This window comes from Triticum dicoccoides, chromosome 7A (assembly GCF_002162155.2).
Source record: "Triticum dicoccoides isolate Atlit2015 ecotype Zavitan chromosome 7A, WEW_v2.0, whole genome shotgun sequence".
Taxonomy (NCBI): Eukaryota; Viridiplantae; Streptophyta; class Magnoliopsida; order Poales; family Poaceae; genus Triticum; species Triticum dicoccoides.
This window is the reverse complement of record NC_041392.1, coordinates 716,821,387-716,833,763: the sequence shown is the minus strand read 5'-3', so window position 1 is coordinate 716,833,763 and position 12,377 is coordinate 716,821,387. Positions and strand designations below refer to the sequence as shown.

The 12,377-nt window shown below is 42.2% G+C and overlaps 2 protein-coding genes across 2 annotated transcripts; both read right to left on the bottom strand.

Moving 5' to 3' along the window:
- Positions 1–1,310: 1,310 nt before the first annotated feature.
- On the bottom strand, positions 1,311–4,767 carry LOC119334017 (probable protein phosphatase 2C 21). Its single transcript, XM_037606693.1, has 10 exons — positions 4,652–4,767; positions 4,471–4,540; positions 3,939–4,044; positions 3,412–3,532; positions 3,073–3,192; positions 2,807–2,975; positions 2,647–2,723; positions 2,507–2,559; positions 1,786–1,840; positions 1,311–1,550 (listed from the first exon to the last, which is right to left on the bottom strand). Exons 1-10 carry the CDS (start codon positions 4,754–4,756, stop codon positions 1,311–1,313), a joined length of 1,116 nt encoding a protein of 371 aa, XP_037462590.1. The 5' UTR covers positions 4,757–4,767.
- Positions 4,768–7,116: 2,349 nt separating this feature from the next.
- LOC119328569 (rRNA 2'-O-methyltransferase fibrillarin-like) lies at positions 7,117–8,124 on the bottom strand. Its single transcript, XM_037601540.1, has 2 exons — positions 7,974–8,124; positions 7,117–7,720 (listed from the first exon to the last, which is right to left on the bottom strand). Exons 1-2 carry the CDS (start codon positions 8,100–8,102, stop codon positions 7,199–7,201), a joined length of 651 nt encoding a protein of 216 aa, XP_037457437.1. The 5' UTR covers positions 8,103–8,124; the 3' UTR covers positions 7,117–7,198.
- Between the last annotated feature and the right edge of the window lie 4,253 nt (positions 8,125–12,377).

The window sequence follows — 12,377 nt, the reverse complement described above, 5'->3', positions numbered from 1 at the left end:
ATCGTGCATCCCATAGTAGCGACAACGACCAGTCCTTGCAGCATCCTGCGTTCCGACCGCAACAACGATGACCGGTCATTGCAGCATCCTGCGTTCCGACCGCAACAACGATGACCGGTCCTTGCAGCATCTTGCGTTTCGACCGCAACAATGATGACCGGTCCTTGCAGCGCCGCGTGTCCCACTCTCAGCAACTACGACCAACCATTGCAGCATCGCGCGCATTGATCACAACAATGAAGACTCACCATTGCAGTGCCACGTGTTCATACACAACAACTACGACTGACTATTGCAGCGTGGCACATCCCGATCACGACAAGGACGGCAGCATTGCGCTACCTACTCGCAGCAGCGAAGCGTGGCCATCACAGATGCCCGCAATAATTATTTTTGCTAGTAGAGGACACGCCCACTCTGTCTTTAGAAGAATGGACGCAATAATTACTTCTCAAGTAATACCCCATCAAGGGACTAGTAGCAAAGCAACTGGTACATGTTGATGCAAACATCACCACGTCATACGTAGCAGCAAAAAGTACCAGGCGTTGAATTTAAAAATGAAATGTACTAGTACAGGCGTCGTAGTAGTGGGGACCCGCATCATGCACAGAAGCCTGCATGCGGCGCTCTCATCACGGTACACACACGAGTGGAATCGAACGGCGGAGTGGGCGGCTGATGCCACGCAAGAAATCAATCGGTTGATTATAACCTTTTCCCGTTCAATTTTAGTGTTCGGGTTCGTAAGAGAATGGTACTGAAACTGAAACGTTTGCCATCGCGAGGTCGTCGTTGAATTTCTTCCATGGACTTGCAATGCATTGCTGCTGCCGCTCTTGGCATTCAAAGCTAACTGATACGTAAGTCAAGGCCGATTAATAACAGTCGTTATATACTGCCGATTACTGTCTAATATCTTCATCCAAAATGCACACCGAAAAAAACTAGAGCATAATGCTACTGCATTGCATAGCATAAAAGAATTATCATGAAGGCAGGAAGCCTGCATACCCCATTAAGCATCTTCAATATCCAAAATCAGAACAAGAGAGTGAATCCAAGTGGCGCTCAAGCAAAACCAACAACACAACGAAGCAACTGCTCACACCCTATTGAGTGAGTCTAACACATAATTCTGTCTCCGACAAAGAGCAAAAACAACATTGTAAATCCTTCTCAGCTCAGGATCACCTCTCTTCTTGATCAAACTGTGGGCACACCTAGCATTCCTCGTGCTTTAGCCAACCCCAGCTGAAGCATCCTTGGCGCACTTTCTTTTTTGGAGCCAGATTCCTGGGCCTCGATCTCTAAGGGCTCTCGATATCGTCAGTTCCCGTGTCGCGATCGGCTCCACCATGGGCGACATTGGCTTCAGCTCCACCATGGGCACCATTGGCTTCAGCTCCACCATGAGCAACATTGGCTTCAGCTCCACCATGGGCGGTGGCCTTGAATTGAACCAGTATAATGGTCAAATTCTCCTTTGAGCCCTCGCGCAGGCATGAATCAAGAAGTTTTTCGCAGATGGTTCCCGGATCTTTCTCCTCCTGCGTTGATCACGCAATATGTCAGAAGCAATAGGAACGACAATTCCATGAGAAAATGAAAATCAACCCAGGCATAGAATATATATTAGGTACCAAGTATTAGCATGCGTGGAGTCATTCCTTGAACAACATTATGCTACCCAATAAATTTTTCTTCATCCAGTAGGATGTTTATTTTAAATACAGTATCACTCCTAGTCACAAGCAGATTTTTTTAAGAAGAAAGAAGACTCACCGATTGCAAGCATTGGTGTACAAAATTAACCACCTGCCGACTTGTCATGACATCCCTGCAGAAAAAAAAACAAGAAGTGTGTAACTTTGTTATGGTAATATATAGTACAAACGAAATTATATTAGTACGAAACAAGGGAACAAAATTATGTCCCTTTGAAATAGTGGCTGCATATCAGATCGTGGTGACTGGTAAGGTGGCCTTGCTCACTTATTAGTTTTAGCATTCTTCTGAATGAAAAGAAAACTTGGCACAACTCCTATTGGAATAAATCTTTCATTAAGCACTAAGTTGGTTAAGAAGAGGAATCAAACATACCAATCTGTCATCTCCAAATAGAAAATCAACATTGTACGGAACCATCAAATTTAATTAATTCTGTACACACTACAGAGAACTAGTTAACCTAGGAATTGGCAAATGTTGCTTCTTTCACTAACTTGAACTCGGGAAACAATTTAATATCCTACAGTTCGAGAAATGGAAAACTGAATTCCACATCACGATGAAGAAACTCAGACCATTGTAGTAAGTACCAGGCAGATCAAACTTAACTAAACCAAAATGTTATAAACATCTGGTGATAAATACTAATGAAGCCTACCATGAAACAAGCACGAAAAAATAGTAATTGGGAGTAAGTTCACTATAGATCAAGTATTGTACTTAGAATTAAGTCATAATGAAACAGCCTCTTATGTTATTTTTAGCTCAGACTTACCAGATACCTGCACTTGCTATAACAAAAAATTGAGTATCATTTGTTATCGGCACCTAGAAAAACAAAAGATCATTTCCATAAGACCACACCTATCAGAAACAAATGTACACAGAGCTTAACCAATAGAGTTGCAAACGTACATCACATATGTCTGGACAACATGTCACCATTTGATCTTGACGCGACAAAGTCAGGTCCTGCTTGAACTGAAAATCACCTGAGATGTATGAAGTCAAAATGCCCATCAGCAATGAATAGATTGTACACACAAATGTCAGCGAAATAGAATAAAGAATATACCAATCGATCTGGATATGTGTAATATTCCCTCAATGCGATGGATGCCCAACTTCATGTCAGCCATAACTTTCTTTGGGATATCATCAATGCGCACTTGTCCTCCTGCCTTTTCAATTCTCTTCCTTTCATGTCGGTAGTTTGGTTTGTGATCCATCGAGAGATCAATTGCCTTGCCATAAAAATTTGATGTAGGAAAACTGTCAAGCACCACTTGAATGCCTTGATTATGACATAATAGTATTGCCCCACATGACCGTTCACTATACCTGACCATTCCTTGAGATCACACAACGGGAATCGCCCACATTTGCAACATAGATACGGTTGCCCCTGATGACAGCCACGCATGCTGTGCTTCCTTCATGTAGAGGGGGCAGATAAGGTGCCTGAAGAACAAATTCCAAACTGAGATACACTACGCAAAAGAGTCAAAACCGAATGGAAAATTAGGCTATAAAGAAAGAAGCAGCGAGTGCCGCCATCAGGGAGGGAATTGGTCGATGTGCCCTTCGATAAAAGAAGCAAACAATGTAACGTCAAAATCAAACACAGGAAAAGGGTTATTTGTCATGCGGTATCTCCGTTTTAAAAACATCCAGTATCACCTTGGGGAGCCAGTTAGCACCACAAACATCAGTCCATAGCCACCTTATCAAATTTCTGATGTCAGGAGAATAAGCCAAGTCCCTCCTCCATTCATCTGATTCTTGCAACTTCTCATCAATGCTGTAACAAGCATACAATAATTGCATTTTCAACATCAACACATCCAACGAGAAGTAACTTATTTAGCAATTGCATCTATGTAAAGAATGGGTACAACATTGGTACTTTCTCAAACACCAACATAGCATTGTCCCGTCCACCTTTCAATATTGTAAAGGAAGTGCATATATATGGGTGCCAATTATGTGAACATATATGTAGAGACACTTAACAATGTCTCTTGTGTAGGCCATATTTGATCATATTGTGTAATGAAATTTCAAATATTTCCATTTTATAGTTAAAATCTATAATTGTTTAAATGTCATGCCTCTGCCGATATCGTAAACGCCCCAACACATGTTCCATATATGGCTCTCCATACTTGCCTAAAATGTAGAGTACATGATTTAATCATCTAAATAACCTGGAATACACATTCTTCAATGCGCCAGGCAGATTGAGGACATAGCTTGGATCCTTTTTAAGCTCTTCATGAAACTTCCTCGAACAATAAGATGCTACTTCCGCTCCTAAGAGAAAAAAGATTCAACTCAACAAACATACATAACAGAAAACAAGGGTTGAATCAAACACACTCATGTACAAACTCATGCAAAACAGTGTAAAAATCATCACAAGCTCATGTGTGATACAGTAATAGAAAATGTGTGTATCGCTGTACAGAAAACTCACTGAAGTTCTGAGCATAGTAGTGCTAACATACCACCCTCCAACTCCTTTCCCAAAAACAGATCAAATAAATGTTTGGCCCCTCACAATTTATATTTAATTGACAGCTCATAATTATAATAAATAATGCACATTCAAAGCATATGCATGAATAGTGTAATACACAGATGCACATGAAACGTATCTTTGGATAACTATTAATTCTATTAGATTACTATAATAACTTCTTTTATTATGTTCTAAGAGTATCAGAATAGATATCAAACCTCCATGGCCATCATAAACACCAAAGAATAATGTGGGCGCATAATCAAGTAGATGTACGTGAGATGCCCACTGCAAACAAGACAAGTAAGACTCAAATTCAATACTGTAATGGCAAACAAAATCGATAATACATAGACCTATCATCTCAATGATTCTCTAAAGTACTGAATTAGAACTTACAGTAGCTTCCATTTCATCACGGCACCCTTGCATAGATGATGCCCCATACCTGGTTACGTCATTCTCTGCTCTTCGAGTACGCTTATATGTTATTGCCTTCCCCATTGCCGGGTCACACTGCTGAAAGATTCAGTACAAAATATAACATGGAAATCCTTATCAGCGAAAACTAATTACTTGTAAACTAAATGTACTAACACAACTTGGATTTAAGAGCCCCTGGGTGGATATAATCAGAAAAAAAATGCATAAACAGTACACAATTCAGGGCTTTCACCGAATATAATCCAGCTGAATCAAACTAATACATGATTTACAGTCAACATCGCCAAATAACTCAGGCCGGCACACTCGAAGTGAGAGTAGAACTAAGCCCAGAGTTTGGAAGAAGAAACCAATATAGAACAAAGGAACCCTCTTTTGGATGAGAAGGATCAGGCATATTAAAGATCAAGGAAGAAAAAACATGGGGATGGATTGAGAACTTCAATTAGCAGTATGAGAGCGGAAGGACGAACGGAGAGGGCAGATTGGGAACAAAGGAGAGTGCGAATCCACATGCTGCAAAGGGGGAAAACCGTGATTTTTGGACACCATAATAGTCTAGTTGCCCTTGCCACGAACAACGGCAACAGGAGCGATAAGGGGATCCAGTTCCAATGGAGAAGCGCATAGGAACAGAGATCCCCGTTGTGCTCGTGACACTCCAACAACGAACCACAATGAGCCGCCGCCCCAGGAACTAATAGAAGATTAGAACCCACCAGAAAAAAAAAGATGCGGAAGAGAGCGAAACGGGGATCGACGGTGGATTCCGGCCGCTCTGTAGCCCCCTCTTCTCCCGGGAACTCGCCACCGAATGCAAGATGAAAAGCAGCAGCAGCAGCAAAAAGGAACTAAATAGAATGGAAGAGATTGAAATCACCACGGAGTTTCGGTGCTGTTTAGCCTCCCCGTCCACAAACTTGAAAAGGTTAACACATCGCAAGAAACAGGCGATAGGAACAGGGGTTGGACCCAAATCTTCAGGCAAAAAGAAAAGAGGTAATATCACTGGTAGTCACTAAACTTGCGTTGGATGTGCAGTTTAGTGCTACAACTTTAAAAATACGGATTTCCGATCAGTTAACTTGCGTCTAGGTTCATATACGGTCACTCTCGTTGACTGCCCGCGTATTTGCCGATGACATGGCATGCCACACAAGCAGAGGCCCACTGTCAGTGACACATGCCGTTTCAAGGAGTCGCATGCGTGGTGTTTTTGCACAGACCTCCCTGCACTTACTTTCTTTTGCACAAAAATGTCCTTGCTGACAGTGGCCCCACCAAAACCCGGTCACCAGCGTGTTTATATAGCGTGCGTCGAGGGCGGGAAATAACACTGTGGCGAGCGGGCTAATGGCGGGAAATGGCTTTGGAAGAAGTACTGGATGGCGGGAATGAGCTTGCGAAAGCGGGAGTAGTCACGGGTGTCGCCGGCGCGTATCTCTTACATCTGTCAGACGTACGGGCGGCGGAGCAAAGGAAAGAGATGGTACAAATAGTTGGTACAAAAGACTTGAGTACACATAACTGAACAAATTAGTCTCACTGCCCGAGTGGCTAGATGGTGTGGGTTGTTGCTAGCACGGTCTGGGTTCGAATCCCAGGCCACTCATTTTTTTGGTTTATGACTGAACATATCTGAAGAATGTATTTGAGCATAAAAATGTCAGTAAAACAATGAAAAAAGCAGGCCATTTTTTTGGGCATATGACAGTAAGCATATGTGCAGACTCAGTTTAGCTTATGGCTATGAATATATCTGCAGAATGTATTTGAGCATAAAAATCTTAGTAAAACAATTCAAAAAGCAGACCACAGGCCACTTTTTTGGGCATATGACAGTAAGCATATGTGCAGACTCAGTATAGCTTATGGCTATGAACATATCTGCAGAATGTATTTGAGCATAAAAATCTCAGTAAAACAATTCAAAAAGCAGACCACAGGCCACTTTTTTGGGCATATGGCAGTAATCATATGTGCAGACTCAGTATAGCTTATGGCTATGAACATATCTGCAGAATGTATTTGAGCATAAAAATCTCAGTAAAACAATTCAAAAAGCAGGCCACTCTTTTTGGGCATATAACAGAAAACATATGTGCAGACTCAATTTAGCTTATGGCTGTGAACATATCTGCAGAATGTATTTGAGCATAAAAATCTCGGTAAAACAATTCAAAAAGCAGGCCACTCTTTTTGGGCATATGACAGAAAACATATGTGCAGACTGATTTTGGGCATATGACAGTAAACATATGTGCAAACTGATTTTGGGCATATGACAGTAAACATATGTCATAGCTCCAAACTGGGAGAAGTAGCGAACAAAATCCATACTAAACAGGGAAATTAGTACTGACAAAAGCATGGTTCATTTGTCATGTAAACTTAAGCAGAACAAGGTCTTTTTTCCTGATTTACCCCAACAAAAGGAGCAGTTCATTCATGAACTATTCTACACAAAAGTTCATTCATGAACTTCATCACTTGGTCATCCAACTACAGAGATAGGAAATCATGCATGTCCTGAGGCCAGCCATCTCCAAACAGGCCATCTTGGGGTGCATTTTGGCTCACAAGTACCTCTTCTTCTCCCTGCATAAAAAGTGGTGGTTGCTGGCTGCTTTGTCCATCATTTCCAAAAAGCAAGTTGTAGAATCCTGGAGCAGCAGCCCTTGCTCCTCTGGGAGGATTACTTCCACTTGGGTAATTGCCACCTCTAGTTGCACTTGGAGCAGTTCCTCCCCTTGTTGCATTGCTTACTATTCTGCCTCCCCTTGTTGCATTGCTTGCACTTCTTCCTCCCCTTCTTGCATTGGTACCACTTCTACCACCCCTTGTTGCATTTCTTGCACTTCTTCCTCCTCTTGTTGCATTGCTTCCACTTGTTCCTCCTCTCACCCTGCCCCTGGACATGGCTGTTGTCACCCTGCCTATAGGGATTGTGTCCCTAGCATTAGCAATAAAGCTAGACTCAGGCAGGGGACCAAAGTCCATAGGTGCAGGGTATGTAAATTTTTCCTGCCAATATAGTTAACAGATAACATATCATATGAGCAATTGTTAATTCAGAAAAAAATATTCTAAAAAGAACCAACACTGCATATTTTACCCTTTCCTGCATCTTGTAAACCATAGAATCTGGAGTTTGTGTTGGATCAAACTGTGGGTAAACTCTGTGTGGCATAATGTTCTACAGAAGTACAAGTAATATATCAATACACAGAAGTACAAGTAATATATCAATGTACAAGAAAAGATGTAAGAAACTTACAGCAATTATGCTTGGATCATCGTATTCTTCTTCTGATTCCCCAGGTGCTTCCTCGGTAGGTGGTTGATTCACGTGTTTGTAATGCCCTTTCTTGTTATGATCAGCGCCCCCACAAACAGAGCAATGCATGCTAACACCATGCTTGGTCAACTTCCTAACTCCTTTCTTCTCCTTCTTCTCCTCTGGATCTTTTTTCCTACTTTTCTTGGGCCTGCCCATTACTTTGGTGTATATGGGTGGAAAAACAGGATTGCCACGCATCTTTTCCCATTCCTCTGGATCCCTCATTGGCCTCATATTGAAGCCATAGCACTTCTTGTACTCCTCAATAGTGTAGCATGAATGGACCATGCTCTCAGGCTCAATTCTCTCATGCCTAAAACAAGCAATTGCATGATGACAAGGTATACCAGACAATTCCCACCTTTTGCAATTACAGCTCAACATGTTTAGATCAACAATGTAAGTGTTGTTTAATGAGATAACCTGGAATACACCTCTTCCATACTCCCTCACCCTACAATTTTTTGCCCACTCAACATACTTGTCCAGCTTCTTCTGTATCTTGGGGCAAAGCCTGCCTGTCCACTTTTCTGCCTCCCTTTGCTTACCAACCATCCTATTTGAAATCTTCCAGAAGATGTAATCCAGCATTGATTTAATTGGCAACTCTCTACCATCCAAAATGTAGCTACAAATATGTGTTCACACAATCAATGAAAGCAAATGCAACAGAAATCAAGCAATACATCATACTTGCAAACAATGAAACTAACCTGTTAAACACCTCACACATGTTATTCAGCAATATATCACACTTGCAGAAAGGGTCAAAGAAAGCTTTGATCCAAGTTCTTGGGGACAAGTTCTCAACCCAATTGAATGCTGCAAAGTTGTGATCTCTCATCTTATCCATGTTTCTGGTGTAGGCAGCTTCATTAGTGGATCTTGCTATGGCCCAGAGGTCATTCTTCAGTTGTTCACCCTTGTGTACTTTATGGAAATTTTGGTAAATGTGCCTAACACAGTTCCTATGTTCTGAATCAGGGAAAACATTCTTCACAGCATTCGTCAAACCCTACAACAATATAAACATCACTTAAAATATAATGATATTCTGTCGAGCTATCGAGCTAAAATCGAGCGAGCCAACATTGGCTCAAGATCGGCTTGTTTCTTGGTCGAGCTACATAAAGTGTTCAAACTCAGCTCGTTTCTTTTCGAGTCGATCTCGAGCGGTTCACGAGCCTCGAGCTTTTCTTGCATCCTAGTTCCAGAACTTTGGAATAGAACATTTTACAAATAAAAAAACAAAAAAACTATGACTCACCTCCTGTCTGTCACTCATAATGGTGAATGTTGATGTATTGATTATATTCAGGTCATCCTTCAAAGAGGCTAGAAACCACTCCCAACTGTGTGTTGACTCCACTTCACATATGCCAAATGCTATAGGGAAGATACAATCATTTGGATCAATCCCAACTGCTGTCAATATATTCCCCTTATATCTTGTTTTGATGTGACAACCATCAAGGAAAATTATTGGTCTGCAGCCCTTCAAAAAACCCCTCTTACATGCATCATAAGACCAGTACAATGTTGAGAAGTGGTCCTTTGTGACCTTGGCCTTGTCATCAAACACTTCCTTTGTGCACAAGAAAAATAGGCTCCCTGGATTGCTCCTTCTCAACTCCTGCCCATAGTCCCATAAAGTGTTGTATTGATCATCATCTTCTCCCCTGATTTCTTTAACGGCTGCTCTTCTTGCCCTTCCCAACTTACTCCTGTGAGCAACTAAGTTAAATTCTTGTTCCACCTTCTCTGAAAATTTCAGTAAGGGCATTTTCTCATTGCCTCTGAACTCTTCTCTGAACTGTTTAGTAAGAAAGGGAGCAGTAAGCACTTTCAGATCCCAAGCTTTGGTGCAAGTATGTTTGTCAGTATACTTCTTGATCTGAATGCTGCTGGATCTGTTGTCCTTGCCTGCCTTCAAGTACCAAGTACAATCATCCTTGCATACTGCCTCTAATGACCTGTTAGTATTCCTGAGCTTCCTCACCTTCACTCTATTTCTGACACTGTATGCATTGAGAGCATGTCTCAGCTCTATCATGTCTGCAAATACCATACCTAGCTTAAAGACTGGCGCATTCAGGTCTGTGGTAGGGTTGAAAACACTGAATTTATGCTTCAACTTATCTTTCTCTTCTCTTGACATATTCAAATGACTGTCCTCCAGTGCATCTTCTGGGAGTTCTGCTTCATAGTCAGAAAATTCAGTCTTCTCTCTGTGGTCATCTACATTTTTGTCAACATGTGCATCAAACAGGTCATCGTCACCATCTTGCACATCAAAGTCACTCTCATAAAAATCCTCATCTGTTAACTCATCCTGAACATCACCCTCTTCTTCACTGCTCTGACCATGCTCCTCGCCTTGCTCTTCCTCCACTGCAGCTGTAAACCCAGAACTAGATCCTTCACCATATGACATCCTCCTCTTTGTTTTCCTTGATACATTCTGTCTTGGACTCTTTCCTTTCGCTGAGCAGCTAACATTTTCTTTTCCATTGTGTTTTGTGGGAGTAATGACCTTAGGCAGTTCTTTCACTCCAGTAATCAAAACATCATCATCTGATGACTGCAAAGTTTCACCATGATCTACTACAAGCAGTAGGTTCTTGTGCTCTGTTGTTGCAATAATCATAAGAACAATATCTGCATCACATTGCATAAGCTTAAGCCCATCAGCAACGGTCTTCCCTGGTTGGCACCAATACACATCTAATTTGGAGGCTTCCATGTCATGTCCCAGTTGTGAAAGAAAATCCTTGATCCATAACATTGACCATGTGTCACTCTCACACATGTCAAACCAGTCAACCTCATAATCCATGTAAGTCTTGTTGCTCTCACTCCCACAGAACAAACCCTTGTGGTGGATCTGAGCACTAAACAAGCCATCAAAATCACCTGCATTGTGAAAATAAAAAAATTCAGTAAGTAGGGTACGTCGAATTTACTGAAGAAAAATTCAGTTAGCAAGTAAATAAGTACAACACAAGTTCAATAGCTAATTATCCATTATAGTACACATTTTGAGTACATTTTTAGTACACGCATTCAGCAGCTAATTATCCATTACAGTACCAATAGAGCACACGATCTTAAAAAAACAGAGTACACGCATTCAGTGTCAAAAAAATTCAGTTAACTGCATGCAGTTTCTGAAATTCAGAGTACACATATTTAGTGTCAAAAAATTCAGTTAACTGCATGCAGTTTCTGAAATTCAGAGTAAACACATTTAGTGTCAAAAATTTCAGTAACTGCATGCACTTTCTGAAATTCAGAAGTTCAGTTAACTTCTTGCCCTTCCCAGTACAAACATCAGACATTTTTCAACTATATAATCTAACCAAACAGGGGACCTAGACCTTCCCGAACCCTAGTTCGATTTGCAAACAGCGGGCCTGGACCTTCAAAATCCAATCCGTCCTTTCAAGATCGGTTAAGAACAACGCGTCCATACGAGAAACTATCAAAGATAATGGCCATAACACATGAACCCTAGATACGCGAAACGGGGCAGGAAGAAGACGACCAGGAGCAGATGAGAGAAACAAGACAGAGGAGAGCAGGGAGGGGTGGGGGTGGGGTGGGGGGGGGGCAGACGTACCATACGACGGCGCAGCTTCGTCCGGACGTCGATGACGCGGTTCATTCATCGCCTCTGACGACGGCCGCCGTCAAGCACCGCCTCCTCCGCCTCCGCCTCTGTTTGATCGGGAAACGAAGTGGTGGGGAGTTAGAATGAATGCCCAGAGATATTGGGGTACCGCTCCGCAAATATGCACGGTTGGCTTGCTCCCGCCCTTGCAGGGACATTTTTGCGCAAAAGAAAATAAGTGCAGGGGGTCTGTACAAAAACACCACGCACGCGACTCCTTGAAACGGCCTGTGTCACTGACAGTGGGCCTCTGCTTGCGTGGCATGCCATGTCATCGGCGAATATGCAGGCAGTCAACGAGAGTGACCGTATATGAACCTAAACGCAAGTTAACTGACCAAAAATCCGTATTTTTAAAGTTGTAGCACTAAACTGCACATCCAACGCAAGTTTAGTGACTACCAGTGATATTACCTCAAAAGAAAATAAGAATCGAGATTCAGGCGCGCGGCTAGCCCGCTGCTCCACCACATGAGCGACCAAGGAAGAACAGAGCCGGCGGCGACGAGGAGATTCTTACCTAGGGCGTTTGGATTTCTCTGGGGATTGGTTCGATGTGCGCACAAACTCAGAGAAGGAAAATGAATGCTGTGTAAATTATGGGGAAGGGGGAGGGAGTAGTGGCTGGTCTCAGAAAGCTGTCGCCATCTCGCCTTCCTAAGCAGGACACA